This window comes from Asterias amurensis, chromosome 5 (assembly GCF_032118995.1).
Source record: "Asterias amurensis chromosome 5, ASM3211899v1".
In the NCBI taxonomy this organism is placed as follows: domain Eukaryota; kingdom Metazoa; phylum Echinodermata; class Asteroidea; order Forcipulatida; family Asteriidae; genus Asterias; species Asterias amurensis.
The window spans coordinates 17654104-17679839 of NC_092652.1; the positions used below are offsets into that span (position 1 = coordinate 17654104).

Below are 25736 nucleotides of genomic sequence, written 5' to 3' on the forward strand. Positions count from 1 at the left end.
CCTAAATGACCCCTGCCCCTATTTGTTGACATCCTACTTCTTACCAACACGGACCCCCCACCGTCCATCAACAGCGGCTACGCCTCACCGAGCACAGCCAACCAAAACATACCTATCATCCACGACACACAGACGGTCGCGTACAAAAGGCCAAAGTTGTAAAGTCTATTAGCCTCATTTACATAACAAAGTCTGGCATCGCCAAAGAGCCGTCGGGCCTGTTACTAGGGGCTACCATGTTTAGAGTCTCCAGCGTGTAGTAGTGTGGAAACCCATGTGAGTAACATTTAGTGTCATGTATCATTTGTAGGCTCTGACCCCTAGGCTGATTATCAAAACCTTCAATTCCTGTATTATTTTTTCCCCCAACACAACGGATGGATAACGAATTCTCTTAACCAAAAAGGAAAGGATTTTGCGACTGGAATTTCTCACAACTGGATCGTTATGGCAGCCGCAAGCGTGAGTGGAGTACCCGGACCGTTAGGTTTACATCATTATTACAAGGAACATCAAGGAAATGATCACCTCTCAAGAAACTTCCAATCCAGTGAACTGTTCACACCATACCTTGTACCTCAGAGACCGACAGTCTCCTCTAACAGGTGAGTAAAATGCCTTAGTGGCCAATGTCTGAAACTAATATCACGATACATAGCGAGCCACTAGAGCGTTTTAACAAAAGTCAGACATTTTTTAGCAGACGACAGAATGGCTAACATTTGTTTGTCCTTCAATCACGTAGCTAAGCACTGTAAACTACGGACTTCGAACTAGGTAATGGATGTGAAAAACACAGACAACTTGGACTGAATCCGAAGGGTCGCACTAAAAGCCAACAACCGGGTGCACACTGTACATTGTATATTTCAGTTATGTCACACCAAAATTTAAAGTACTACAAATGTAGTGTGTTGAATTTTTCTAAAATTTCATGATTATTTGTCCCCAAACACTCGATTATTATATATGAACAGGTCAGAGCTGCCAACGTACATGTGCACCTTACAATAAGAATAATGTTGTACAATGATTAGGACGATGTTTATAAATACATTCAACATAAAGCTACATGGAACAAGTTTCAAGACAAGAACTCCAGCCCACAGTTTCAGAACACCACAGCTTGTGTCCGATCCAGTACAAATACCAGTATAAATCCTCAAAAGAAACATTTCCGTCTATATACCAATATTGAAGTACATCCAATACCTATGTTGCATGCACAAACTGGGGTGTTAAAATTAACACCATGGAATTATTTTGGCAGAAATCAGTGTTATTTTAACACCATTTGGTGTCAAGTGCTATTTCTCTTCAGTTGTGACAACACATTCATGGTGTAATAATAAACTATATATCAAACTTTAACTCTAACTTTAACACCCCAACCAGAACCAGGGTCCCTACTTACATGTATATTGTATTCCATTTCTGAAATCGAACTAAGCTAGATTTGAACGTGCACAACAATCCAGACGAAACCATAACCAACTATACATTTTTAAAATAAAATGTTAATTTTGCGTCAGGGATATTATATATATATTTTTTACACCGATGTGTGTTAGCACTGTATACTCAGTACTTTCCCGAGTCCTGTGAACTAATTCACTTTTCGGTGTTTCACTAAAACATGATGATCAACTTTGAATGATTTGTTGGATGGTGTTGTTATTGGAAACAAATGAACGGAAATTAAATTACTATTCACAGAAATAATGAAGATGTTTCCCCTGACATTTTATATTTTTTTTTCCCAGGGGTGGGGGGGGGGGGGGAGAGGAAAACAAGTAGGCAGGGATAGGAAGGTGTTGACTAGGGTTTTAGAAATTCCCAACCAATATTTCCCCCGGTTGACCTCCAAACACACGTAGAAGTACTGGTTTAAACAAGTCAAGAGGTATATTATGATGGTTATACGCAAACAAAAAGGTTATAATCACGCATAGTGTATTGTAAATCCTGCAAACACAAACAAACTTCCACGTGCTTCAGTTCTAGCCTGACTCTCAAGTACATATGATTTATTCATTCATTCACAATTATTCCTTTGACTGCGTGAAATGTTTGTGCAGCACCAAAGGGTACACATTCTAGTTTCAATGTAATCTGAACGCGTAAAAAATGATGGACTTTCAGAAGTTTTAAGTTGAGTGACCGATAGATGCATCAATTATCTTATTGAATACATATTACTTTGTTCTGCCCTTTCTATCAAAACTGTTTTCATTTTTTACTGATGGAGGCAACAAGTCGAGTTACAGAGAGCTATGTTGTGAGCATTACAACTTCTGTATCCCCAATAACTACTGTAAGGCGAAAAGAGTTGAAGGTCTTTGTGAGATTTGGAGCTTTGAAGAAACTTTGAAATGAAATACAACAGTAATTTAAGTTGTCCTTAAGTTTGGTTGCAAGAAGCCACTTCGGAATGTCGGCTGCGCATGTCTGTTACTGCTGACAACGCATTTTGTCTATCTCCAATAACCTTTTGACAATACCAGCGGGTATTGTCAAAAGGTTATGGAAGATAGACAAAATGCGTTGTCAGCAGTAACAGACATGCGCCACTGACATTCCGAAGTGGCTCATTGCAACAACTGGAATCGGCTAATTCCTTTTTTAAGATTATCCGAGTGATACAACAGTATACTCAGGAATGACTTAATTTCACTGGGAAATATTTCACTAATATGGTTCTATAGAATATGAACTTCATAAACAGTAAACTTTCAGAATTAAACCAATGATGTTTGCTCTCCTTATCAATCACACCTGTTATACATGTAACAATAAATCAATAAACCATACGTGGGTGGTATGTGTACAGTGATTAAAATCGACATTATTTAGACTTATTGATAACAACGAAATGTTCAGTTTACTCAAAATGATAACGTCAGTCGTATCTAGATTTGACTCTCAGCAGTCATCGTATTAATATTAGCCGTTCCATTAAAGGCAGTGGACGCTATTGGTAGTTACTCACAATATCTATTAGCATGAAACCTAACTTGGTAACGAGTATCTTGAAGAGGTCGATAGAATAAAACATGGCGAGAAATGGCTCCCTCTGAAGTGCCTTTGAGAAAGAAGTAATGTTCCACGAATTTGATTTTCAGACCTCAGATTTAGAATTGGAGGTCTCGAAATCAACAATCTAAATGCACACAACTTCCTGTGACAAGGGTGTTTCCTTTCATTATTATCTCGCAACTTTGACGGCCGATTGAGCTCAAATTTTCACAGGTTTGTTATTTGTGCATATGTTGAGATACACAAAGTGAGAAGACTGGTCTTTGACAGTTACCAATAGTGTCCACTGTCTTTTAGTTGTAAAATCGTCACATATCCTGGACTTTATGCCGGCACAATGCGCGGTTCGATGAAATATCCAATCTAAGATTTCAAGGGGATTGAACCCTACGATTGATGTTGGTTTGAATAAAAAGGGCACATCTTTTTAAAACAGTTAAACTGTTTAAGAGTAATTGAATAAAATGTTCAATTTTTTTTTAAACGGGTATTACTTTGCCTGTCTGGAGGCACCCTTAGAAGATGCCCATGGTCAACCTTTTTGGAAACCAAGGGCCCAATTTCATAGGTCTGCTAAGCAAACAAATTTGCTTAGCATGAAATTTCTTCCTTGATATAAACAGGATTACCAACCAAATTGACACGTGATTTTCAGGATGAGCAAACAGCTGAATACCAGTATTAAGCAGTATGCAACAAAATGAAATTTGGTTGGTAATCCTGTTGTTATCAAGTAAGAAATTTCATGCTTAGCAAATTTGTGTGCCTAGCAGCTCTAAGAAATTGGGCTAAGATGGCAGGTACCGTACCGTATGCACGCAAACTTGACAAGGATGACACTTGCTTTCTAGTTTAGTCATCACATTCATCTATCCGTGTCCAAAGTCACTACTTCGTACCGTGCAAAAGGTACGAAGTGGAATCGTCACCTTAAATAAATAGTTTTAAGCAATCAACTACAAGTGTGATGATCTCATCACTGACAGGTACCAGACGATTTCCAGTCTCACGTTGAACTTGATAAAAGAAAAGACGATATCATCCTATGATAAAGGTCTATGGTTGTCATGCAATCGGTCAGTTTAACCTAGTAGCTTCATCACAAAAGTTCAGTTGAACTATACCTTATCAGAGATACTATAGTGATCAATAATAATTCATTTGTTGCAATTAGGCTGGACTTCGCTCATTATCAGATATACTATTTCATTTCAAAGTAAAATAGTATCTATAATCATGAACTGACTTAGTTCACATGATGTAATCAATCAATCGGTTTATTTTCCCAGATTAAAACTTCAACCTCTCTTTTCATCATTTGAAAAAAATCTGAAGATTAATCAGTGGAACGTGTAAAGACAAATATGATTTTATCATTTTAATATGCAGTTATCTCTCTCTGCCGATCATTGACAAGTCCATGGTGTCAAAGCAAACAATAGGTGATACTATTATCCACAAAGTGACAGAGTGATCAATAATAATTCATTTGTTGCAATTAGGCTGGACTTCGCTCAGTGAGGGAGTCGAAGTCGAACCATAACCCCCCAAAAAAGTACCTGACAGAAAGGCCTAATCGATGGGGTGATTGTACTTGTTTTTGTGATAATTAAAGGAACTGGACACCTGTGGTAATTGCCAAAGACCGGTGTTCTCACTTAAAGTAAACAAACCTGTAAAAAAATGAAATCAATTGGTAGTCGAAGTTGCGAGAGAATAATGGAAGAAAAAAACACACTTGGCACAAGTTGTGTGCTTTCCGATGCCTCGAATTTTAGACCTCAGCTGAGGTATCGAATTCAATTCAAATATTTTAGTGCGAAATTACCTCTTGCTCAAAAACTACGTTACTTCAGAGGGAGCCGTTTCTAACAATGTTTTATACTAACAACAGCTCTCTCCATTGCTTGTTACCAAATAAGTTTTTACGCTAACAATTATTCTAATATACCAATAGTGTCCAGTGCCTTTAAAGAGAATGTGTTTCAGTCCTAGTTGTAGATACCATTAAAGGAACACGTTGCCTTGGATCGGACGAGTTGGTCTATAACAAGCGTTTGAAACCGTTTGTTATAAAATGCATATGGTTAGAAAGATGTTTTAAAAGTAGAATATAATGATCCACACAAGTATCACTCTACCCATATGCATTTTATAACAAACGGTTACAGAACGCTTTTCAAAGACCAACTCGACCGAGCCAAGGCAACTCGAACAAGCCAAGAAAGAACAACCTGCAGTTGAAAAACACAATATGAGAAGGGTTACTGTCGTTAACGCTTCTAAGATTTAATTTGTTTTGGTGATATTTTTCCATAACCGCAGTATTTTGAAGTTGAAGTGAAGATATCTCAAAATCCTGTTCGAACTTATTACAAGAAGCCCGAGCTTGTATTGTCATTCATTTTCAGAGTCATTACTGTAAACATACCCTTTAACCATGGCTTCCGAAGAAAAGGTGAAAACCTTTTTGCATTTTATATAACTACCTCGCGGAAGAACTATGAGGAAGGGGTTGGATTGCATGCATTTATGTATTAACCCTAATGGCAATGGAGCGCTCGAGGGACACTGTCATAACAGAATGCTCCAAATTGTTTTGCTTATCAGATGGAAATGATATTGTAAAACGGGGATATTTTGAATCTGAGGAAATGCGTTTCAAATCCAATTTCCCCTCTAAAATCAGGACAGGTTAATATGTATATTAAAAAGACTAAATTAAATAAAACTTGTGACAACGTGTACGCTCAAACAATTTGCAGAGTTGTTGTGTTTCGAGTTGCCGAACAACATTCAATTTTACGGGGTTAAACTTTCAACACTGCAGAAGTCAAATGTTGAAGTCAATGTTGAAACCTTTAAAGTGTCACCGAATATCAGTTGTAAATTAAATCTGAAAAACAATACCGTCAGAAACCTTTCTCAGATTGTGTATTCCAATTAACGATAAATCTTCAACCGCTCTGGATTTTTGGCAAAATCTCAAAAACGCTACCATTTTTTTAATGTAATTTTCACAAGTTAGTTTTGTTCGTTTGTACATTTGTGTTACTTATTACAACAACCGAACCCCCCAAAAAACCCCAAAGGTGGACCGTTCCCTTCATAACATGTTTATATTGTTCACCAATAACTTGTATTTCTATTGTGATCAGGTACAAGCACCACCGGGATGCACTTGAGAAAACACCTAAGATACCATGGGGAACAGCGAGGGAGTACGGCGGGGAGGGACCCGTCAACCTCCCCGAGGAGCACCGCCCAAAGAATGAGCCCCCACCCGCTGTGGAGAAGGGTCATCGGCACTACGGCACAGGGACGGATCCGTACCCCAGGTAAGTCATTTTAGGGTGTCGGTTGTGGATATTTTTCATTTGCGATATTTGATGTGACGTCACGAGAGGGACAAGAATGCGGCCAGGGACATAAGGTAAGACACGTTTTCAACTCGCTTATCTTAATCTTATTAAATGCTTTAATAATTAATTGAGGCTTTTAATTAATTATTTCGATTAGGATGGTATCTTAACTCATAAGCTCACACACGCATTAGTAGAGTCACTCGTTCTCAAGAAGACAGTCGGAGCACACTGATGATCGACACTGATCGAAACGTCGAGCAGAAACCGGTTCAGATAGCTTACAAGGAGTCACCCAAGCCTTAAAGACATTAGACGCCTTTGGTAACTGTCAAAGACCAGTCTTCTTACATATGCATAAAATAACAAACCTGTGAAAATTTGAACTTAATTTGGTTGAAACCCAATTCTGATGTCTCGAAACCAAATTCAAATATTTTAATGTAAAATTACTAAAAATTACTTCTTTATCGAAAAACTATACGTTAATTCAGAGGCAGCTTTTCTCACAATGTTTTATACTATAAACAGCTCTCCATTGCTCTTTCAGTTCCTTTGCTAACAACTATTTTGAGTAACTGCCAAAAGTGTCCACTGCCTCTAATTATTTAGTACTAAAATTTGCTGTCATTATCTGAAAACGCAATGTGTACTCTCCGCGAATTATTCGATTAGGCCTTATATAGTTTAAAAGTCAAGTTATTAAACAAGAGGAAAAAATGGTAAAATCCTTTGAAGACCAAGTCCACATCATAATATGCATAATGTTCACTGTTCTCGACGTTCCATACAAAACGACTATAGTTAATGTTTATATAGTTCAGCAATGGAGACAAACACACTAATTGTAATCATCAGTCATGTTCAATGTAATGTTATCCAGCTCTAAAGAGACAAGTCAATGACAGCCCATCTGGCAACTCCCAATAGCAATAACACGAGAGGGCAGTAAATAAATTATTATTGTTACAGTTAAATTGTTGTAAATTTGAAGTTGGGCAACCTTTGATGGTTAAACTATGGAGGGTTAAACTAACTTGTGGTCTACCAGGGCGGTTCGTGACAAAGATGAAACGTTACAATATTACGATTGTTGCAAAAATTACATCGAAATTCATGTTAGTTATTCTATCACGAAGTTGTTAGCAATGCAAACACATTTAGGCCTACTGTGATAAATGCCCGCGTAAACATTCTGTAGGCCTACTTTATTAAACGTCCTTGTCACATTCGTTGAAGTTTTATTTTTGAAATTCAGACCGGAGCCGATTTTATGACGGGGTTTGGCAAAGCAGCCCCGAGGCCGGTTTTTGCTTGATTTGTGTTGGGCCACAACTTGAAGAACGACAGTCTTTAGTTTGTTAATCATACTACCTTAGGCCTACTGTGTAGTTCGAATAACAAAAATAATGTTACAATATTGAATTAAATGTAATGAATAATTTTACACTCGTACCTTTGCCACTTCGAACCCGGGACACTTCGTACCTTTTGCAAGGTACGAAGTGACTTTGGACACTTCGTACCAGTCTGCTCTTCTGGTTTACCCATCAGACAAATCCGAGAAACATGTTAGCGCTTGTGGGGTTAAACACACACAACAGAAATGAGTAGGACTATAAGTTACACTGTGTTGTAGCAAAATGAGTTTGTTTCTCTCCATAATGATTCTGCTATTTTTTTAAACAAAATTCTGGAGTCTAGTACAACTTTTTTGAAAAGTTGTTGCAGTAAATAACAAGACTGCCTCCAACAAATTCAAGTCCTGTGATAATTACAAATATAGCTTTTTTTCTGGCTGTGGTCGCTCATAAGTTTAAACCATGACAACAACTGGTGCACAAGTCAAGTTATTACAACATGGAGAAAGAAACTCCGCCAACATTTCCATGTGAAGCCCTCTAAAGACCAAAATATGTTGAGTCCAAATCCTAAACACAATCATGACAAATCGGATTTGTCACCGTCTCACGTGTGGCTAGGCCCCCGTCCGTCAGTGTGTTCCCCGTCGCCCATTATCATAAATGCCATCTATGAATACATCAACAGGTGACTCTATTCAATAAAATGATCGATCATGTCTGTGTACATGCTCTCAACCTCATTTACATACGCCATGGCAACTTGGCCAAGCTTGGGGGTGCTGGGTTGGGGTGTATACACACACGTTGACAACGGGGTCCCATACAGGAAGTACACGCAAACACATGATTGAGATTTAGCAGCCAGCAAACCGACATTTTTGAGGGGTAATTTTGGACATTTTAGGGTCCAAAATGACGTCTTTACTGCCGTCACTTCCGAGGAGTTACCCTCATGCGAAGGAGAAGCGAGTGTTCAGCAAACTTCACCCAATATACTACACGTAAGACTAGTGGTTACTGTATAGGGAGGGGCATGTTACTGTTATTTTATTATTATTACCACCGGTTGTATTGGTAATATTGCGTTCAGACGATAACTGATTGAGGAAAAGTTACTGCTTCAACTTATACTCTGTGGATTGTTGGGTACCAGTCGTTCAATATGTACCCATTAAAGTTCATGGAAGTTTGCTACAAAAAAACAAGTTCAATTTGTATACTTGCTTTGTCGATAGTTGAATGATTTATTGGTGTCCGTTATGCTGACTGTATTTATTATTAATATTATTCTGTTATGTGGTTTATTACTTTTTTTTATACTTGATTGGATTTGGACTTGAACAGTAAGTGGTATACATCGAGCAAATCTACGGATTTAAATGCTGTTAGCGTAAACGGTATCCACGACATCAACTGTAACTATAAACCGGCTACCGAAAATGACCCCAAAACGCCATTGATATGGATGCTGAACTTTGACCTTTGATACGTCCGTTGTGTTAACTACTTACGAGTACACGTACTTCATTTCTTTCGTGTACTTCACTATGCATCAGCAACCGATGTTTTCCTAATCGCCGATTATTTTCCAAAACGTACAACAATATATGAGTTCGAAAGTAGCGTCACGAAAAGCAATCACGCTGCATTTTATACACAATCTTTGAAAAACATACATTATTTAAAATGTCTATAACATGTTTCTGTTGTTTTGAAGTAGCGGATTATTATATTGTAGGCCCTATTCAATTTACTGTAATAGTTATTTTATCAAAAACTTGTTTTTTTTCCTCGCAGGGGTCTCCCAGTTGAACAGTATTATGACTTGACATTGTTAAAAAGAAGTAACACCAGATCAAATGATCAGTTGTAAGTACAAGTTTATCCTGATTGTTACGTTTTTAAGTTTGTTATAAATTACATGATTGATACAAGCAGTGTAAAATGCATGATTTATGTAGTATTCATTCAATATTATCTGCGAATAAGATTTAAAATATTATGTTTGATACAATTTTTTTTCTTCAAATTGCGTTTCAGGTTGCCAAGACCCACAGAAGTCGACATGACGTAAGTTTAATTTAGATGCTTTTTATTATCTTTAGTTTGTAAAATAAGTCGAGCCAAGTTTCCGGTAGAAATACATGGGATGTGGGTGACTACTACAATGCAATAGTGTGTTTTAAAACAACTAACAATGATGGCAAATTGGGACAGGATTCAAACATGAAGTATTAACTATGCATGTAATTCCAATGGTACAGTTTTCAAACAAAAATGTTCCATCGAGACAACACTATTTTATACAATAACATAGTTTATAAAGGTTGTATTTATAACAAATTACAATTCTCTTGACACCCTACAGAAAAATCCAAATCGACAAAGCCTTCCCGGCCGAGCACCCCTACAGTTCACACATGTCACGGTTTGCAATGTTCCCGAGTTTCTCCAACACACCCGACGACTACAAGACCGGGGAAGTAGCTAAATCCGCCGGTACACTCCACCCTCAGATGCCCGCTAGTGCTTACGACGTGACAATCAACCACAAAAGCAAAGGTTAGACAACTGCGGAGTCTGACAAAACAACACAAGCATTCCACTTGGTTTTATCAGGGAAAGAATAATGTTATAAAATACATAAATACATGCCATGCAAACTCAGCCTCTTATTTAGCAGGCCAAACTGTGTTATGTTTGGAACCATGTTGGTGTCATGCATAATTTCTAAACTACATGCATCTGATAAACAAAGATTTAAGTAAATTAATCCCCCCAAAAATAATAAAAAAATTACTAGATAAACATTCTGTTTGAAATGTTTATGGTCAACCACCGATCCCTTTTGACTTTTGTGGTTAACTCTATAGTTAACTAAACCCTGTTTAATTAACACTTTGGTTAACTTAACCTTGTTTAATTTATTTCCCAGGTACTGGTGATAGATACGAGACTCAAGATCTTCCACTAGATTCACACAAAAGACCTTTGTCCTGGCCCGGTGATGTCTTCTTCCAGGTAAATTAGAATAAATCTTCCTCAGAATGAAAACACAATTTGGATGCCCATTTCACCAGTTCAGCGTATGGGAGGGGCAGTATAGATCGGACCCAATTCAAACACGACGAATGTTTGCAATTAAGTGAATGATTAAAAAATCATTAGTACCCATAGACAACGAACTTAGAAAAAAAAGCTCAAGTAAAACACTTCCCTATTTGAGGCACTGGTGAGGTATCAATGCATACACACATGTACCTATTTAGACTGTTCTTTTGAGAACTTGTCTTACTGTTTAGTCCACTGCAAAGTTGCTACACTTTCCAAAGTATGTCAACGGTAACAATCCAGAAGACGATCAGAGCATACTGATTGAAACGTCGAGTTGAAACCAACGGCTCTTTTCAGAACCACCCCAACTCATTTGGATAGTCATTCCATGGTGTGACCGCAAACCTTTCTAAATGGCAACAATCCACCAAAGTTCATACATTGTAAAATGGCTTATGTATGTATTCCAATTCAGGTTTGAAAAACTTGATTGCAAGGTTTTGGTATCAAAGATTGTTTCAAGAATGTTTGACAAAATGTTAATTTCTCTCTCTGTTTGTGTGTTTTGTCTCTCATTAGAACCGGAAGACTCCGACCGGCGGTCAGCAGACCTTCTACCCCATCCCGCCCAAGGCTGTGCTCCCCTCCCACGCCCCAAGACATTTAGATTTCTCGATCCATCCCCGTACCGCTAACGCACTGCGTAATGTCGAGCGCTCGCAGTGGGTTACCACATACTCGAAGAATTTCACTGGTTACGGGCCCGCCAATGCCCTGAGACTAGACAACTTCGACGAGAAGGTCGACATGGAGAGACGAGGGGGAATTGAGAACCATAGCCTAGTAAGTATTTAGCTACATTGAACCCAAGTGTATCTTGTGTATATGTTTAGCTTTAAAACATATGAAACCAAACAAAGATGAATCTAGGAGATAGTCTTAGGTGTCGATCCAATCTGGACCTTCATTAAAAGGCACAAACAAAAACATCCACTTATAGCAAAACCAGGAGCAAAGACTTAATCTGAGGTCACGAAATCAAATTCGTAGCAAATAACTTCTTTCTCGTAAACTATGTTACTTCAGAGGGAGCCATTTCTCACAGTGTTTTATACTATCAACCTCTCCCCATTACTCGTAACCAAGTAAGGTTCTATGCTAATAATTATTTTGAGTATTTACCAAAAGCGTCCACTGCCTTTAAGGGGAGGCACCCATTTTTTTTTATAGAGAAATTATAGCCAATAAAAATTTGTAATTCACAACCAATTGGGTGGCTAAGAACCAATCACAGTAAAGTAGTCAGGAAGGACAAAACAAAAGTATGGTCAACAGAACGAATGGACTATCGACCCCAAAAATGTGATTACTAATGGGTAATGAGAGATACAATTGTGTATTTATTCTCACACAAATTATCTCAATAATGAGGATGTTGTTGGAATCTATTTCAGGATAAACATCTGAAGATATCACACCTAAGCAAAAAGGAGCTAGTAAAAAGGTTTTAGAGAAGTGTAAATGCATTGCAAAACAAATGTCCCTTTTTCAAGTAAATCATACTTCGGTATGTTCTGAAGTTCATAAATGTTTTGTGTTTAGCCTTTCCATTTTAGCCTGCTTCTGTGAGACGTGTTTTTGTGTGCAGATAAAAACAAACAAAATGGTCTGACGACCAGGTTGGCAACTGAGTCCATGTAGCATGGTCTACACGAACACGAATAATGAATGACCTTTTCTCATTTTCTCCAGAAGCTCGAAGGAAATCGGCCTGTACAGCTTCGTCAGACAGTTATGTACATACAGTTTATTTATTTATTATCTAATCATTATCTGTTTGATTGTTCTGTTACAGCCCAAGCCAAGTCTCCCGTTATTGCGCAGAGGTGTGCAGAGAACAGCGCTCAATAATTCATATATCCCCCGAACAACCCCTCGATGATGAGTGCAGGGGAAAAATTGTGGCTAACACGCTCAATCTGATTTGCGCGTTTTCGAAATCAGACGCAGTACCTGTGTGTGAAACCGAACTGAACCGTTGATTAAGCGCGCTCGCTATCATTTCATATTCGTATACATGTATGAAGTGAAGTCTTAAGTGTGTTAACGTTAAGCTTAAATGGGAAGTATGAATATCATGGGAATTGTTATAATAATATGATATCAACAAAATGGACATTGATACTGTTTTTGTTGAAGGGGCAGAGGAGTTGATTTACCCGAAATGTCACACAGATAAACAGATTATTAACAATGGGTCAACAAATATGTTTGCCTTTCTCTGTCAATTTTTTCCCCTTTTTGCTGTGCCCACATTTCCCCAACAATTTTGTCATATTGGGAGAGCAGTAATTAAAATAAATCCCGTATGAGGCGGATAACCGATAATGGACGATGTTGGTTTAGTTAAACCGTCTCCATCTAATGGTATATTCATGTACACCGATGTGTGTTAGCACTGTATACTCAGTACTTTCCCGAGTCCTGTGAAAACAATCATATGTATATTACTCGGGTGGGATTCGAACCCACGACCTTTTGCAATTCTAGAGTAGTGTAATACTAACTAGACCACCGAGATTGCCCGGTGGCTAGAGGCAGTTCGAATCCTATTTTTAGCAGCGGGTACTGCAAACGATTACACATATGTTAAATTTAACATCAATTAAACTCCACATATGTTAGTTACTTAGATCCTCTTTAAATCTCACCTACATAAACATATTAAGTTGTATTAATACATATGTACAATTGTATGAAGAATCGAGCCTATATAACAAACGATATCAACATGTATTGCTTAGAGATTTATAGCATTAAAAAGGTATTCGGAAAATTGTTTGACGAATTCAACGCAAAAGGCATTTTAGGATTTAATTACAGCACCACAAAACAGCATACTTCTTTGCAATGTTTGTTCCATTTTCACAGCATCACAAATATTAACAAACTAGAATGTAGCTTTAAATACACACGTGCCTGGTAGTAATCACTATTTTACGCACTCTATTTTAAGAATATTTTCTTCCAGTAAGCATTGAACTTGTAATTTAATTAAAAATATATTTTGTATTTGCAATAAAACATGAACATCATGAAAAAAAAATGTCTTTGTTGAATCATGTTTTTTTAATATAGGGAAGACGCACCTTAGTCTTGTGTTTCATAGAAATAGCTATGATCTAAAGGGTATTTTGAAATTATTTAATAACTGATTGCTATTACAAAATGTACGTGACAAACTGTTCAAACAATTGTCACTTGAAAAAAAACCTCTCATTTTAGAACTTTACAATTCTTAGTAGTTCATTAACAAGTTGGACATGTATTGCATTCTGCTCTACCAGCCAGGCTCATGATGGTACCAACCATGCCTATACACTTGGGACTGTGAAGGGGGTAACCCTGTTTCAGTCCTCAGGAGGTAGGTGGCAACGTATGGTGTCAGTTGATTTGGGTCAAAAACTCAAATCAGTTAATGTGGTCCTCCTGATGTTAGTGATCTCTCAAATCATAAACAAAACTAAACGCCGATATGAAAAACCAGTGAAGATCCGGTGAATCAGATGAATTACAACCAAATGATTCACGGATGCCAGCGTTGTTTTAAGGCTAGTGCAAGAAACGTTTTATTTACAAAACAGAGTTGTATTTCAAGTATCGATCTAGAGCAAACATAAACAAATTTCCCCCACTTGGTCAGATGACACCCCATCGAACCACCACCACAACTCCATTTGTGACTGTTTGTCATGAGAAAACACGAGAATTCGCGTGGGTTTCCGTTTACTTGCCAGGCCAGTATGTCACCTTGTCAATACATTAGACACCGCAACACGTTAGCTCTCAGTCTAAAAAACGGTGAATCGTTAGTGAATGGAGAAAGTAAATACAGCAGGAACATTTAGGTAGATTGCGTTAAAAGCAACCGCATTGCAACGTGGGTTTGAGTATGGTTACTTACTTTCGTTTGAACACACCTGTGCTATTTATAAATAGTTGAGAGAGTATACTCTCTCAAGAATCGTGTTCTTTGCAGTAGTTGAACATTTAGAGTTTACAAAGTGAGCTTTATTTTAGTAGTTACTCCCAAAACATTTGCAATACAAATTTACTCGGTAAGTTTTTGGCACATGTTAACATGTACATTTGTATATGTATATCTATAGTTATACTGGATTAAAATAATCTAACGTTTAATTTTTTATTTGTATACTTTCGACGGTATAAACTTGGATTTAGGGACCCCAAAAATCAAAAAGATGAAAAGCGGCCCAGAGCAAAAGCTTCAATCAAATTGCATAAAAGAACTTCAAAAAGGTGACTCACTGAGAGGATATTCCAGATTATGACGGCCATGTTGGGTGATGCAGCGTTGCATTGGATTGGATTGGTTGTTGGAAGTAGACTATGGGCGTTCAAGCAGGCAGACATTAACTAATCTACACATTTATTCAAAAATATACAACTTTTCCCATGTTTTGTACAAATAGACGTGCAAACCGCCTTGATTTCAAATCAAGTTTCCCACCACATTAAATGTTGAACGACACTTATGTTCATAAGTAAGCTCTAATTATGTACTGTACACAACAAAATAAATAGAAACTCAAGAAATCTCTAGAGTTTTGTGGCGTCACCTTTTCAGCTTTTGGACCTCCCATTACGAGTAATATCAAGAAGGCGGCATAGCCAGTGATGACTAACCAATATCATCCACACACATTATTGACAAGAATAACACTTCAAAAAGGGCAGTTGATGCTTCCTACCGCCAAGAAATGTCATTTCTCTACGTTTCTACGCACGGAAGGGGCTATAAGTTCCTTATAATAACACACAACCTGAACATACGAGTGTTTTCCATCAGGGGAAATAGACACATAACGTTAGATAGCACTATTACTCAGTCGAGGGTGCTTATAGTGACAATTCAATACTGCGGTGATCAATCAAGTTTCTATTTATTCATGATAGAAACCTCGATGCTTTAAGTGGGTGGCGCTGGAATGATAATGTACCTTGCAGTTATAATGTGCGACAGTGATACTTTAAAGGTAAACCTAAAGACCTAATGGTACAAAATGTAGCCGGTTACTTGATGGGTTAATCGATAGTGGCGACTTCCAATTTGTCTCGACTTAAATTATAAAGGCCACTTCCAAATGGGCTGAATTGGATTGGGCTATGACTAGGCAAGACATACACTTATAATGTTGCTGTATAAAAAGTATCGGGTCAGAACTTAAACGGTTTCCGGATCCCTGACCCATATCTAGGTCTGGCTGAACCGAAAAGTGTTTTGTATAACTCAGATGCTGCGTCAATTGACCCCTTTCTGGGTCTTTTTTGTCACAGATTCCGGTTCATACTGACCCATGAGTCCATGGGACCAATCCATGGGACCAATATCCCATAGTATTTTAGAGTGTGGCCTTAGCTTACCCGTAACATTAGGTCTCATAGCTAGACAAGTCCCCTTACTTTAATTTTTCAATTACAGATCTCTGGCAGGTGTACATGCTCATTTTCATTATGATTGTTTACAACTGACGGTCTTGGCATGGGACGGCTCCTGGACGCCAAATCGCCACCACTCGTCAAGCAGTCAAGTTAATTGATTCTTTATCCTTCACATACAGCCAATAATAATTGTAATTTCTCACCAACGTATCATAAATAGATATTCAGCCCGTACAGCAGAACAAGGATTCGAGGCCAGCTTCACCCAATAGCTTCTCAATTCTTTGTCTTATGATTAACCATTATTTCTCTCTACCTTCTCAGAGCAGGTCATAGGTCAAATGTCACATTATCACAGACACTGCTGTGATTGGCTCAAAATTACACTAATTGTTTTTTTTTACAATCTTTTTTCCAGCGTCCACGGTCCTATCCTACCTTCATGCCACCTCGTCCCCTGGAAGGTCGTGTGTCCCGCCTGATCGGTCCCAACCAGTGTGTGAGATGTGTCATCAAAGATGGCCGTATCGAGTACGTTCCATTCTCGCCCAAGCTGGAGATTGAAATGGACAAGGTAGGATAAAAACATTTATTTATTTATTTATTTCTGGTAATAAAACCAAGGATGCTTTATAAGTGAACATGTTCACATATCTCGTAAGCGAAAATATGTTAACAAGGATGTTTGCTATGTTATGTGAACCAAACACCTACTTTTCCTCGATGAAGTGTTCTCGGTTCCTTACCGAGCACTAAAAACAAATCCAAACACACGGGACCTACTACTTAATGTCCCATTCGAAGGACACATCAGTAATGGCCAAGTACTATCTTAGTGCGACAACCGGGACTCCGATTTCAAACAGCGCCAAGCTTGATCTCAAATGCGAATCAATCTAAACAGTTTCGAGGCAAAATAATGTGATTGTCATAATACGGCGTGATGACAACTCATCTTTGACCCTTAGTGTTTTGAGAAATTTAGTCAAGGGCCCAATTATATAGCTTAACGGTAACATTTTCCTGTAGCAGAACCAGTCATGGTTCCATGCACATTAAATGTGGGACCGACTGCACTTTTAAGTCTTCGCCATTATGCCATCTAGTACTTTTGCATACATAAAGTTCGATTTGCACAAAATATTTAACCGATCTGTGCATTTATTTTCAGGTTCCCGAATACAAGAACCTTCCAACGGAGACGCAACAGTCCTTCCAGAACCCTGCCGTCACAGACCAATGGAAGAAGCTCCAGTCCGCCCAACATCCCGATGTACAGCTGGGCAAACTAGAAGAGCTAAAACAACAGGCCAGCATGGAACCCTTAAACTCCCTCCCCATCATCACCGACGAAGAGAAGAAAGAGGAAGGGAACTACTTGAAGAAGATGGCCGAGAGGAAGGAGGAGGAGCTACGGGAGCTGACTAAGAATACACGGTGGAAGCAAGCCGAGACGCAGCAGCATCACCACGACCTGAGGATGCTCAAACGCAAAGTGGATTTCACCACGCCTATCTTACAATCCCCCGTGTACTACGACACACTACATAAGATCTACACGACGAAGCCGCCATTTTACCACGACGGGGATAACCCTTACGAGTATGACTACGTCACGCCTTGGGACTACCACAAGACGGAGACACTGACGGACGCGTATAAACTCGAAGCCGCCATGGGAGAAATGGCGAGAACTCGCCAGAACGTAGACGGTCCAGCAGCGAACACGAATGTTCAATTCGCTGGCTCCCCTGGTAAGAACCCGTACATCACACCCAAATACACGCAGAGACAAATGATGCAGGGGATGCCACGACTGGAGGCGTCTATAGCCCAGAAACCCGCAGCACAGTCTAGCTATACATACAGCTACAGCCCCGACCAGGTCAAATCTGTCGCCACACCCGACAACAGTAGATATGACCTCAGAGAACTTAGTAAGAGCCTTCCAAACATGTACAACAGCACGTCAGCTGGAAGCACACCCAAGTCAGTCCGCATCAACGAAACGGCACAGGTTGCCACCGGGGGTGGGGACACACCCCTCGTGGTCAATAATAGAACATACAGACCCAGTGAGAGACTGGGTGGTACGTCTAACTCCTGGAGCTACCCGGCTTTTGAGAACCCCGGTAGCAACCCCCAGGTGGACGGCCGGTACTTCAACCCGGAAGGAACGCGGGACCCCCGACTGGATTGGAAGCCGAGCTCGCCGTTCGGGCATCGTCCCCAGACCAAGCTGTTGAAGATGCAGAATTCCTTCACGCGCACGGATACGAGACAGTCGTACCGGAAGACATTCCCGGAGACGAACCCAGACCTGAGAGACAATATCTTTACTGGCAAGAAACATGAATTTGAAGGAGTGAACGCGTGCCAATGGCACTAAAGCGGTACAAGTTCAACTTTTTATAGGGGATGTACAATATAAACCCTTCCGCAAATACCCACTGCGCAAGCGCCAACTGTTGATTGAGGTGCATGCTGGTTTAGCTAGCGATCAAACTTGATTGCTAGCTAGACCAGCATGCACCTTATTCTACGCCTAACGTGCGCATTACAAAACAACAAGTTGGCATACGGGTTATAATCACAGAGTTGAAAAAACTGATAAGAAACTCAAATCGTTGCGCAGATTGAATGGAAACAGGGCTTTCCACACCTGCAGCTAGATTTGAAAACGGATACAAAGCAGGGCTTTCCACACCTGCAGCTAGATTTGAAAACGGATACAAAGGAAGACAAACAAAAGTCCGAAGCCAAGACAAAAATTCCAAGTCAAGAAGTAAAAAATAAATAAATAAATAAATACAGACCATGATACTAATGGGTAACCAGTGGCTAAAAGCTCACCTGACCCCACCAATGAGAATGTATCATAACGTGCATTGATTTACATAACTGGGTCAATACTAATGAAGTCGGGGTCAGGAAAGGTTGCAAGTCCATCCATCTAGAGGACACATATTATATACAAACCCTCTGGACATAGGTGTCTTATATTAGAGGCAGAGGACACTACTGGTAATTACTCAAAATAATTACATGTATTAGCATAAAACCCTTCTTGATTAATGGGGAGAGGTTGATAGTATAAAACATTGCGAAAAACGTCTCCCTCTGAAGTGATGTAGTTTTCGAGAAAGAAGTAATTTTCCACGAATTTGATTTCGAGACCTCAGATTTAGAATTTTGAGGTATCGAAATCAAGCATCTGAAAGCACACAACAAGGATTTTTTCTTTCTTTCATAGTTATCTCGCAACTTCGACGACCAATTGAGCTCAAATTTTCACAGATTTGTTATTTTATGCATATGCTGAGATACACCAAGTGAGAAGACTGGTCTTTGACAGTTTACCAAGTAGTGTCCAGTGTCTTTAACAAAAAGGACTGAACAATAAATTTGATATTAAAAATAATACATAGAAGGAGGTGGTTGTTAGGGGAACTTGAATAACCGAAAGTGAAGGGAACTTTATTAGAGAAGACATAAAACCCAGCTGCGGCACGTACAACAAAACACAATTAAATGCAGCATCAGCACGAATTGCGACTAATAAGTTTTTTTTTAAAAAGCAGAACACTGAAGAGAAACAGAATGAAATGTTTTTCACATAGTGTACACAAATTGACACCAGACATTTTCAAAGAAATCCGTTATTTTTTGTTCATTGTATAAATGAATTTAAATTAAATCACAAACAACAAACGTTTTTAATTGCACTTTTAAAGTGGCATATTTTGCACAAGCCGTACGCAACGAATTAGTTCATGCTGCTCAACCAATCCAAGAGAGGGCGCTTTAACTATTAATTTGTAATATAGTACACACATTGTATTTTAGCACAAAACACGAGTGCGCTTTGTTATGGAATTTGTTGTGTTGCGAATATTGGAGGATACTTTGGATACATTACTTGTAAAAGTTAACTGTTTGTGGAATAGGGTAAACAGGGTCCACTTATACACGTTGAAGTGACACTACGATCACTATTTTGAAGATTTTGTAAAGGACTATTATGTACATATTGGCCTACGTGTTCATGTCTCTGAAAACTTTTTTATAATCCAGCAAATAATTATGTCACATTTGCTTTTAACTCACTTGTTTTTTCCTATTTCACGCAAAATACACACAAAATATGTAAATAAAAGTCTCATCACTAGGCTAATGTGATTTTATTTGCGAAGTACATGTTAACGTCATCAACCCATTGCGTCTATAGGTTTGAATACTGTTCAAGTGTGGGGGCGCTACAATCAAAATATAGGCCTTTCGTTTGACCGATTTAAAAGCTTGATGGCGCTATAATCAAAATCGAATGGTGATAAAACCAGCTGAAGTCACTTGACATTGCTGCTTCGTATTTTCTTATAAGACATGTTAAATTATTGTAATTAAATTGTAAAAGTATGATTGTTTTAAAATAATTCGAAATACCTTTTAAAGAGCAATTATTTCTGCTTAATAAGTTTACTTAACAACTTTTGGTGCCAATAATTTGTGTTTAAACTTCAACTGATGGAAATATTTGATGTAAAATTGACATTTGCCAAATACTTCCAGTATGATATATGACTTTATAAAATTGATTTATTGGATAATTCCTGATTAACAATTGTAACAAAAGTGTGCTTTCAAATCAAGTTTAAAATAAATGATTTCACTATACACATGTGTTCCCTTTTCACAAACGAGCACTGAATCACAGTCATTAGGAGGAGTTACAATATCTAGTAAACTTTGCATGGTGTAGGCGTATCTAGAAGTTACTAAACCATTGTTGTAACTAGTGAACTTGTGGGTACAACCACGTGCAAACTTCTTTTGGGAGGAATGTTGACTCTAAAAAGAGCAGGTGTAGTTTCGACGTTTCGAGCAGTACACTCTGCTGGTCCTCATGAGTAAACTGTTCAAAACGTTGAGATCACACCGGCTCTTTTATGAACCAACACCCTTCCAAAAAGAGATTTACACACGGCTGTACCCGCAACTTTACTAGATAAATAGTTACTTCTCATTTTCCACACCATGCAAGTTTTTAAACATCAAACAGTTACTACAATATTCACGTACACTCCTTGTATACCTGATGCTCGGTTAACAAAACATAATATTGGTTTTTTTTTCACGATTGATACACAGACAATAAACAAAACTTACACGTCGAGCACTTCATTCTACTTGCTGGGTGTGCAAGTTACCAAAATACCCAGCCTAACTAAGTGTTACAAAAAACGTTTCTCAGCCTTCAGTCTTTCTAAGTTTGAAAATGTCATGATTTTTGTAATTTGCAGTTGGACATAATTATCTACACTTTCTCAGGTTTCTACAGTATTTATTTTGCATGCGACCAATGTGTATAGGTCTTAATGTTTGTGATATGTTTGCAGTGTTTTGCGTCTCTGAACTGAAGTGTATGTTTCTTACAATCCTTGCTTCACAAAATGTTAAACTCGGCCTTAAGGCACTAGAAATATTTGGTAATTGTCAAGGGCCAGTTGGTTTATCCAAACAAATGCCAAAAACTAGCAAATCTGTGAAATTTTGACATAATTGGTCAAGAGAATAATGAAAGAAAACACACATTTGTTGCATAATTTTGTTGTGCTTTCAGCCAGATGCATAATAAAAGGCTTCAGGCCTGAAGGCTCTAAATATTTGAGCGAGAATTACTTCTTTCTCAAACACTAGGGTGCTTCAGAGAGGGTCATTTCTAACAATGTCTATCAACAGCTCTCCCTACCTTATTACCAAGAGAGTTGTTACGCTAACAACAGTTATTTTTAGTAAATACCATTCAGGTCCAGTGCCTTTATATAGAATCTTTTGTGATTATTTATCCTTTGAAAATGTATCCATTATGAACGCAATAAAGACCACATTCCAATGATCAAGTTGTTACATGAGCAGTCAATGGTGCAGCTCATAAACATGAACGTTGATAATCAAATGTATACTATCAAAGGCTGGGATTGTTTGACATAAACTTTGGATCTTAGTATGAATATCTGGAGATATATTATTTTGGTCTGAAACAATGGGAGAAAACTGCACAATTCTTTGACAAATTGTAAAACCCATGTGAAACTTTGGAAGGGGCACCAAGTGGGGCAACCTAAGCTATTGCTTCAGTAGAATTTCAGGCCTGCTATAGGACACCTATTAATGGGTGCACAATGGCCAAGACTACAGAGCAACATAAGCTGGGCTTTGTTTTATGTTTCATGTTAGAGGTCTAAATACTATTATTTCAAATAATAGATATCTGGGCCAAGTTTCATAGAGCTTTTTTTAAGCACAAAAGGAAGCTAAGCACAGCAACATTATACTTAGTAAAACAAGAGTGTGGTTACCAGCCAAATTATCATGCCATATGTACAATTTGTGACTGGTATCATAATAATAATAATATTCATAGTATCAAGCTAACTTCGGCTTTGCAGAAAATTGTTTAAGCAATGTTTTCTGCTACAGCAACTCTATGAAACTGGGCCATGGTCATATTAAAAACTAGGGCCAAATTTGTTCATGTCTGTGACTGTGACTGACAAGTTTTCATGTCTGTGACTGACAAGTTTGCCTTTTTTAAGGAAATTTGCAAGGCACATGGAGATCAGTGAAAAAACCTGACTAATCACATGCAGTATCTTACCTTTGAACTTGGCTTTGCTGAAACTTCATCTCCATGTTCTTTGTAGAAATCCAGCATCAGATGTAACATCCGGTGATGAAATGTTGATAAGGTGGTGTTTTTTTTTCACATCTCAGAGTTGTTACTTGTTTCTGGCCTTTTCTTTCTTGAGGGAGCAGGCATACAATCTGTAATTATGCAATTATAAAAAAACTTACTAATTTAAACTTATTTGAACATCTTATCTGATCTGAATGCAATAAAAAAGTGTTGTGAATCTTTGCACGAGAAGAATACTTGTTCTTGTATTATGATTTTTGTTGGATTGCATACATCTAGAACAATGCCTTAGTAAATTAACTTCTCATGGCTGGATTTTTTGCTTTACATTTTACTCATTCCTCAAAAACTACAGAACCTCAGTTAGTAATATTTGAAGGGAAGCTTTCCACTATCATTATCTATAAACCCTGGTAGTTTAATGTAAATCTGTGAGCATTTTGAAAAAGTACCTGAATCCTTTAAGATTTAATTTTGATACTACTTGTAACCAGTGCATTGTATCGCCTTCTATACGCCTCTCTTAATATTCATACATGACGTCATAATTCTTACCCAAAATGAGGCTATGGGCGCACGTCCGCCACCACTTGCAATGGCTGCGCCTATAGCCTCGTTTTGGGTTAGATTGTGACGTACCTTATGCATAAATATTAAAAGAGGTGTATTGTGTATTCATTGTGTTCTGGGAAAACCTCTGAAAAAATTTGTAGGATCTCGGGGGGGGGGGGGGGGTGTATTAATTCTGTTCATGAGGAAAAGTGCGTAATAAATTTGGCGGGGGGGGGGGGTGTAGAAAACCCTCTGCCACATATCGAGCAAGGTACATCAGTTGCATTACCCCAGGGTGAGGCATCCCAGTTATGTGGTCTAAAAGTAATGAAAAGAAATAAGAGGTTTGATTCTTCCAACTGCAGCAGGAGAGGAAAAGCCTTAACTTTTTTGCCTCACCTTTGAATAGGCCGGATACACTTTTCGACTTTGCCTGCATGCATTAGGCGTGGAACGAGGTGCACGGTCTAGCTAGTTGATTGCTTGCTCGACCAGCATGCACCTCATTTAACAGATAGCGCTTCCACAATGGGTATTTTTGAAAAGATTTCATGACCATATATCGCAAAAACAGGTAATTTCATCGCACTTAAACTATTGACTGAATTAGTGCGAGACATCCCGTACATATGAAACCGAAATTTTGACGCCTACGATAGGCTTTAGGTATTAACCTTTAGAATATGCTGGTTGCCTGCCAGAGGTGAGAATTCAATAGGGGGGTCCATTGTTCCATAAGGTTTATCGCAAATAGCAAAATATCAAGAGAGGGCGCTGTTGAACCCACAAAAAGATACAGGCGATGCGTGCGCGAGTCGCGAATGACAACATACACCGCATAGCAAACTGCCCCATATGCCTTCCCACAACGCATTGCGGTTCTGAATTGCGATAAACCTTATCATTGGATAAAGATCAAACAAGGGCACTCACTGTACGCTCAAGTGTGTGGCACCTGAAATCAGGGACCTCCTATTGTCCCTCTATATATGTTTGTACTTTTGGTGACAGCTCCAACTGTTTTTTTTTACACCCTCCAATTGGAGAACTTAACCCAATTGGGGACCTTCCACCTTCCAACCTTAGACCCTGGGCTGTCATCTTTTGTTGTAGGTCCCCAGTTCTTATGTGTCTACCTAGCCCCCCATTGTTGAGCTGTAATTGGCTCTCTCATTTGTCTTATAACAGTAATGGCGACTGTGATGAGGCCGATGTTATAAGAAATCCGAAAGCCACTTCAACCAGCGCACAACGTGGGCTAGTGTATACCAACCCCCACACACATTCTATTGGTTGCAGTATATGGTACCTACAAAACATGACTGCATGTGTCATTGCATGCAATGACATTGTTCATATCTATGTATTTCTTTCCTCCAATGTCTACTATTACTAAAGAGGTGCCCGCGGACCGGCAATAATAAGCCAAGAATATGCAATTCGAGTCTAAGACAGAAACTCTGCAGCTATACTCACTACCCGTACCGGTAGTGTGACTGTAGTGTACAATTCATGCACATTGTACACACATTGTACACACATAGCACAACACATGTACCACAAGACAGTATACAGAATGGCTTCACTATATTGTTTACTTTTTGCAACTAGTACAATTTCACTTACTGTTCTATTTGTTGATGCTTCAGTCCATGTAGCTGCACCTCTTTATGCTTGTTCATTAACACCTATTTTCCCCTCTTCCCGTTTTGTAACAGCGCCTCATAATTAAAGGGTGTTTTTGCAGCTTCGTAAATGGCGCGCACATGTGTGGCGTGAACGTCTGCTTTTTGGGATTTTGTTCAGTTCCTTGTTTTGTAATAGCGCCCGCTGTTGACTTTTAGTTGTACAAGCGAAAACGTCAATACGTTTGCGTGGCTGTTGCCGTGAAATTCATAAAATATTCCGTGTCATTGTAAACATTCAAATAGCAAGGCTATTTACCTTTCGGATTTGTTTTCATTGGTTTAATTTGTGCAAATTACAGAGAGTGGATGGTCTGGAATGACGATCGTTCGTGCGGTTGCTGGTGCGCCCTCCTGTATGTATTACACATCTGACAACGTTGATGGCTCGTTTTGTTTGTCTACGCACCCATAGGGATTTTTTTTATAAAATTTAATATAATATAAACGGTCACCACGGGCTAAATTATTGCCGGCAAATATTATAGACTACTTGTTAAATTTTAAACTTCGCGTGACAAAC

General features: G+C 38.6%; 1 protein-coding gene across 2 annotated transcripts; it reads left to right on the forward strand.

Moving 5' to 3' along the window:
- Positions 1-326: 326 nt before the first annotated feature.
- Positions 327-18688, forward strand: LOC139937873 (uncharacterized). 2 transcript variants are annotated; one of them, XM_071933245.1, is made up of 9 exons: positions 327-605; positions 6195-6374; positions 9560-9631; positions 9803-9832; positions 10131-10324; positions 10698-10783; positions 11396-11659; positions 16698-16853; positions 17451-18688. In XM_071933245.1, the coding sequence occupies exons 1-9, from the start codon at positions 448-450 to the stop codon at positions 18666-18668; spliced, it is 2358 nt and encodes a 785-aa protein (XP_071789346.1). In that variant the 5' UTR covers positions 327-447; the 3' UTR covers positions 18669-18688. The 2 variants fall into 2 exon arrangements, with proteins under 2 accessions (XP_071789346.1, XP_071789347.1); XM_071933246.1 differs by lacking the exons at positions 327-605; positions 6195-6374 and adding an exon at positions 8565-8763.
- The last annotated feature ends 7048 nt before the right edge of the window (positions 18689-25736 follow it).